General features: G+C 47.7%; 1 protein-coding gene across 2 annotated transcripts in view; it reads right to left on the bottom strand.

Moving 5' to 3' along the window:
* The window catches only part of NKIRAS1 (NFKB inhibitor interacting Ras like 1), a 17005-nt gene extending 10235 nt beyond the window's left edge, over positions 1-6770 (bottom strand). The window contains exons 1-2 of one of the 2 annotated variants that reach the window (XM_008631988.2): positions 5853-6770; positions 5052-5176 (exon numbers count right to left, since the gene is read on the bottom strand). In XM_008631988.2, the coding sequence (XP_008630210.1) occupies positions 5052-5145 (94 nt within the window). In that variant the 5' untranslated portion in view covers positions 5146-5176; positions 5853-6770. Of the gene's footprint in view, positions 1-5051; positions 5366-5852 lie in introns of those variants that run through there. The other variant, XM_017732124.1, reaches the window with a different exon arrangement.
* Positions 6771-6809: the final 39 nt, after the last annotated feature.

Raw genomic sequence — 6809 nt, 5'->3', positions numbered from 1 at the left:
AGGTCTTTGTTTGTTACTGACTGCTGCCACAGAGGAACTGCAATGGGAAGCCTCAGTCATAAATTGGGTTTTGTTCCAACCCCTTGTGGCTTCCCAATGAAGTAAAGAAAAGGCTCAATATACTAATGAATACTGCATACTTAGGCTAGGCAGAGCAGATAGATTGCAAATACCCAAGTAAATCAAAATTTCAAGAGGGATGGAATTTCAAAAGTTCCCAGTTGGATCTCGAGCATTAATGCAGTACAAATTCTATATCTTCTTGAGTACTTCTGATAATCTCCTGTGTTATCTCTTTTTGTCTTTTTCCAGAGGAATTCAGCAAAGAGCTCCTAAAGCCTGCTATTCCTTATGTTTGTGAAGTGCAGAATAACAGGCTTTGCTTACTTATATCTCAAATGACAGTGTATCAGAGGATCTCTGACTTGGGAAAGAGCTGGACAGACCTCAAAAGGAGCTGATCTGTTTAGATTTAACTGCTAGGGAAGTACTGGTCCCACCAACGAATAGCCAAGTTGTGACCCTCAGTTACAAATATTCAGTTCCATTTACATCTGTTTCTAAAATGCAAGGCTGACTGCACCTCTATCACGAGGTAGTTTTAATTTAAAAAGTGAAGATGTAAAAGGTGTCTCTGCCCATGGCAAAGGGGTTGGAAGGAGATGATCTTTAAGGTCCCTTCCAACACAAACCATTCTATGATTCTATGAACACATAATTAGGTTAATTAGCCTGCACGTCCAAAGTGTGTAAGCCAAAATCCCAAATCCCTCCAGCTGGACCAAGTGAGGCAAATTCTCTCATTATGGCTTCTGCCACACTAATATATGGTGTTTTCATTCCTAGCTAGTAAGAGGATCTGAAGTAGCTGCTTATGAATAACCTGACCATATTTACACAGCCAGGAGGCAGAGGTAAGTTTTCTGCAACGGAGAGTTCTCATCTCTTCCTGTTGATCTGATAAGCTTTAGCATAGGCTGAGAGGCCAGAAATATTTTAAAGGCAGAAGGAAGACTCCTGTCTGCACCATCACTGAACAGGAACACTGTTTAAGGAAAAATACCCATCCTCTTTACAGATGTCCTGTGCCAAAGCTAAGCCAGTCTCCTGCTAGCCTGGTCAAGAGAGGTCGGGCCAAGCAGTGCCAGGTACCACAGGTATGTAGTGGGACAATCTTCTGCTGCCAGTCAAGGACCCTTTTCATGACTGAGGAGATAAGACTGGCTCCTCTTTCTTCAGGACAGCAAGAGAAGGTGAGGATTTGGACAAACACAACACTTAAGTCACAAAAAGAGAGATCATCCCAGGTACGAGGCAATCACAGAATCATAGAACAGTTAAGGCTGAAAAAGACTTCTAAGATCATCGAGCCAAACTGTTAAACCAGCACTGCCAAGCCCACCACTCAACCATGTCCCCAAGCGCCGTATCTACATGGTTTTTGGAACACTTCAGGAATGGTGATTCCACCACTTCCCTGGGCAGCCTGCTCCAATGGCTGAACACCCTTTCAGTGAAGAAATTTTTCCTAATATCCAATCTAAACCTCCCCTGGCATAACTTGAGGCCATTTCCTCTTGTCCTGTTGCTTGTTACTTGGGAGAAGAGACCGACCCCCACCTGGCTATGCCCTCCTGTCAGGTATCTGCAGAGAGCAATAAGGTCCCCCTTTGGAGCCTCCTTTCCTCTGGGCTGAACATTCCCAGCTCCCTCAGCTGCTCCTCATCAGAGCAGTGCACCAGGCCCTTCCCTTCACCTGCTTAATTTTCCTTCTCTGGACACACTCCAGCCCCTCAGTGTCTTTCTTGTAGAGAGGAGCCCAAAACTGAACACAGGATTCAAGGTGCTGCCTCACCAGTGCTGAGCACAGGGGGACGATCACTGCCTTGGTCCTGCTGGTCTCACCATTCCTGATGCCATTGGCCTTCTTGGCCACCTGGGCACACTGCTGTACTTGTATATGTACTACATAAATATGTGCAACTTAACAACCATTTGTCCTGACCTCTGGCAATATAGTCCCTACAAAGCTAAATCTGCATCCATTTCAAACATTTCCTTTTGGTTTTTTTCTAATTCCTTGTATTAGTTTAGCAAGAGTATCTGCCATGCAATAGCTACATTATTTTCCATGGCTCTGAGAGTGTCTCTCGTCTATTTATCCTCTCTTTTCCCATCTTGGGACACAAGGCAAACTCTGTTGCAGTTTAAAGCCTAGCACAAAATCCAATACCAGACACTGTTGCTCACATGCTACAGGGACACATACTCCTTTTTTGGGGTATTCCTCCTTCCTGAATACTTCTTCCTCTTTGACCTCAAGCAATCTTAGTGCCTTTGCAAGAGTGCTAGCTGCTGAACATGTAAGTAACACTGGCACTTAGGGACTTAATCTATGAGAAGCCAAGGAGACCTGAAGGTGCATGTTTTCCTAGGAAAAGAAACACAGTGCAACTGGCTTTACAGCACCATCACCAAACACACAGCCAGGAGCATGGGCTCAAAGCCAAGGGCTTTACATAACAGTATAAAACTCCAAGGACTCTAATCACTTCCCTGACACCAGCTGTGCCACCACTCCTTTTTACAGGAAAGTCAACAGGAGGCACGTGAGCACTGACAGACTCATGGCTGATTTACGGCCAGGAGGAGACCCCCGTGACAGTGGCTGCGACACCTCAGTATGGTAGCAGGTCTCGTGCTCTGAGCCTCCAACCATGTTCTAGCATGCCTCTTGTCACTGAGAGGAGGATGTGCCTGCCATCAGAACGGAATGACTCCCTGTGTTGGCTCGGCTGTCCTCCCCATGGCTCCCGGGCCCTTGGAGCGGCTGCAGAGCTGCTCCTGACGTCAGTCAGGAAGCACAGGTTTTGAAACAGCTTGTGTCCGTGTTGCCATGCCCGGTGAGCTGCCTTGATGGTTGGCTCTGAACAGATAGGCTTTCAGCAAACACACTAGTCCTTTCTTGCCTCCAGCCAAAAAGGCCAGCAGCCAAGATGTACATGTCAGCTTTCTGGAGCTCGTAAGCTTTAGGAAACGAGGATCAAGGTCCTGTAATCATGTTTTAGGCGTGGAAGGGCCACCCCTGCAATGGTAGCACCGTTGTGCAGTTTACAGCAGCTCAGCTAAGGAGCAGTCAAACACTCGCCATTCCCCAAACTCAGTCCTTGCATAGCGAGATCTTCACAATGGCACCCTGCCTCTGCAATTCGGGAGTTAAATCAATACAGAGTGGAACAGTAGCTGAAGGTCTTCTGGGAACCATTTCCAGCAGCCCATACTCCAGGCACCCTCTGCCACAACTGCCTACGTGCTGAGGAAGAGGCAGGGAGGATGGTGACCACTCAGCAGGACTGCAAAAAGCACCAACTTATCGGTACATCCCCCCAAATGTGCCTGATGGCCTATGTAGGGGATATCAAAATTACTGGGCCATGGGCACTCATCTCTTGGGGCTGCAGCAGCTCCCTAATGACACTCTCAATTATTAATCTTGACTCTGCTTTTTGCCCTCTTTCTCTGAATGTCTTAGGAATAAGATTTGACCAAAATCACAGAAAACAGGAAACTACCTCTTCCTTCTCCCCTTGCACTCTCCATCCGGTATCAGCTGCTCCTTCCCTTACCAGTAACTCAAAAAAATAAGAGCAGAGCTGCAGGCCAGGAAAACTGATCTTTTTAAGGGTGGGGGCTTGGGGAGGGGGTCCACATTGCTCAATGGCCAAGCTGGAGCAGAGCATTTGGGAGTGACAGAGGGACACCCACGGCTAAACCCCAGGCACGAGGCCTCCCTCCGGTTATGTCAGCCAGTGTCCATGACGCTGTATAATCATGTACATGGCTGGCTCCATAAATAGCTCCTCTGATCAGCAACACCCAAATATCCTTCCTGCCTGGCTTGCTAATAGGAGGCAGGAATTAATGCAAGGCAATACGATTTAAGTAACGTGGCCTTGCTCATGCTGCTGGGGTGTCTCTGACAGTCAGCCAGCCCGGCACAGAGGAGAGGCAGGTTGGTAGCAGAGGGAAAAACCTTCAGCCTGCAGGTTTTGCAACCTTCACGTTGAAAGCTACGCGGGGCTACGTGCCTAGCTCTCGGTAGGATGCTGGAAACAGATGTTGCTGCAACATTAGAGGAAATCCTCCTTTTAAACACGGGTATTAGCACACAGTTCTGTATCACGCTTTGCCAGCAAATTCCTCCCATCCACACATTTTAAAGGTGCAGTGCTGCAAAGCACTATCCTAGAAATCCTCACGTTTATCCAACAACTTATCCACACGTCTAATTTACCGGCTCAAGAAAAAAATGCAAAGTGACTAAACATCAGTCAAAGCCCTGGTGCCACCCCTTGTTTCTAGGTGAGGCAGGAATAATTTGTCAGCCTGATGATCATTGCACTTTGTTTCAAAGCCAAATGTGGAAACAGAGGGAAACATGCCAGCTTTGCCTTTGTTCCCTTTCTTTTGTGCACAGCAAATATCAGGCATCCTCTGTTCCTCTGTCAAGTCTGTTTTCCACAGGAGGATTTCTTAGAGAGCCGAGACGCTTGGCCTTCGAAGCTCAGCACAGAATGTGGAACCTAAAGCTGAGCTGTTTTTCTTTCCAGAGCTTTGATTAAATGTTAGCCAAGACCAAGCAAAATAAAGCTTTAAGAAGATGAAACAGAAGTCTAAACAGAGTCTACACTCATCATGTGACAGCTATTTATTTTTCAGGTATCTACGGCATCTTTCATGGAATGAGATATTTCTTTTGTAAATAGGCAGGAGGCACATCACCTACTTTCAGTGTTTGTTTCTTTTTAAACATTCTTGTGTATTATTACTGGGAACATCACAGAACAGGTTCTTCTCCAAGGCTCTTTTAAAAATCCTTAAGTAAGGGACTATGAATTTTAAGAACAGCCAAGAGATGCCACAAAACCACATTAATTTCCTCCTTCACCTCAGCGCAGTTCACAGTCCTCGATTATTGGTGTTTGGGGGCTCACACAGAACAAGATGCTAGAAAAGGAAACAACCTCCCCCCAAAAGTAAAAATGTCTCACCAACAGTATGCTTTCCATAGAGAAGCTGCTCCAAAATCGCAGTCTTTCCCACTGAGGCCATTCCACAGACCACCACCTTGTAGCCCTTCCCCATCTTTGCCGAGGGCCGGTTCCGCAGCGGAGCCCTGTGCAGACACGGAAGGCTGTTAGCCTGGCATGGCGCAGGGATGGGCACCCTGCGGGAGCGAAGCCCACGGAAGGCGCAAGGCAAAGCACAAAGCAGCGGGGGCACAGCTCCCTCCCAGCGCTCGCCAGCAACTGATATTTTTAGGACTAGAGTTTCCTCCCACACCATTTTTTCAGGTTTTAGGCTGCTGCCAGTGGTGCTGATGCTTGGCTGCAGCCTCGACACTTGTCCTGTCAGGCTCTGGGAGACTGGGAGCGCTGGAGCATGCACACCCTGGGGCAGGGGCTGTGTTTGTTGGCGTGTGTGTGCACGGCGTTATCGGGCTTCCTGGGCTTGCAGTGGGCTTGATGGAATCTCATGGTACCAGGATGGCTTCTGGAAATGCGAGAAACTGGTGGTTCCTTCCTTTTTATTTCACTCACAGAAAGTTTGTAGCTTTTACAGAATAGGAACTACAAAACAGGAGCATTAAAGGCAGAAGCAGAGGAAAGCAAATGCAGAAGCAGGTTTTTTCAGTCTGCTTTAAATCAGTTTGGATGGGTGGGGGTTGGTTCTAGCAGGAGGCATCCAGCAGCCAGGGGCACTTCCCTCTGCCAGTGAGCCATGGCAGGGCTGCAGGCCCTGACTCAGTTGGCTCTTTGGAGCCATTTCCCATAGAGAGAGCTGAAGAATACCTTTTCTGGACCAGGAGGGGTTGGCACTGTCCTGCTTCAATTCCAGTTTAACCAGGTAATGCTTCACAAGCCAGGGTGCTCTGAAAAGCATACACTGAAAAACAGAAAGGTCATCCCGCAGCCGCAGGTAGGGAGGCAGAAAGGACTTGCAGGCTGGGAAAGCCTAACTCACAGGATCATAGAATGGCTTGGGTTGGAATGTAGTTTAAAGATCCTCTCCTTCCAGCCCCCTACCATGGGTAGGGATGCCACCAATGAGACCAGGTTGCTCAACACCCCGTCCAACCTGTGCCATGCCATATACATGAGGGATGGGAGCAGGGACAGGAGCAGATCAGTGCATAAAGCCTGCAGAACCAGGGACTCCATGGTGCCCTCTCCCTATCCTCCACTGAAAAGGTTTTAGGATTGTTTTTAGGGTTTTGTTTTTGCCCTTAGGGTTTATTATTTAGAATACAATTGAATCATCAGGTTGGAAGAGACCTTTAAGAACATCCAGTCCAAACATCAACCCAGAACTACCACTGCAACCACTAAACCACATCATCCAGCACCAGATCCAGACGCCTTTTAAACCCCTCCAGGGATGGTGACCCCACAATCTGCCTGGGCAACCTATTCCAATGCCTGACTGTCGTAACAGTGAAAATTTTTCTTCTAATACCTAATCTGAGTCTCCCCTGGCTCGGCTGAAGGCCATCTCCTCTGGTCCTCTCACTGCAGTCACAGTAGAAGAGACTGACCCCCACCTCACTACAGCCTCCTTTCAGAGAGTTGTAGAGAGGGATGAGGTTCCCTCTGAGCCTCCTCCAGGCTAAACAAACCCAGCTCCCTCTGCCGTTCTTCATAATCTTACGATTTTAAAAATTATTATTATTTTAGAGCTTTTTTTAAAGGCTTCTTTTCAGGGTTTTAAGCAAAGTCCCCACCCCAATCCCTAACCTGGGGCTCTTACGG

The sequence above is a fragment of the Corvus brachyrhynchos genome, unplaced genomic scaffold (genome assembly GCF_000691975.1).
Source record: "Corvus brachyrhynchos isolate BGI_N302 unplaced genomic scaffold, ASM69197v1 scaffold53, whole genome shotgun sequence".
NCBI classification, from domain to species: domain Eukaryota; kingdom Metazoa; phylum Chordata; class Aves; order Passeriformes; family Corvidae; genus Corvus; species Corvus brachyrhynchos.
This window is presented reverse-complemented; position numbering and strand designations above follow the sequence as displayed.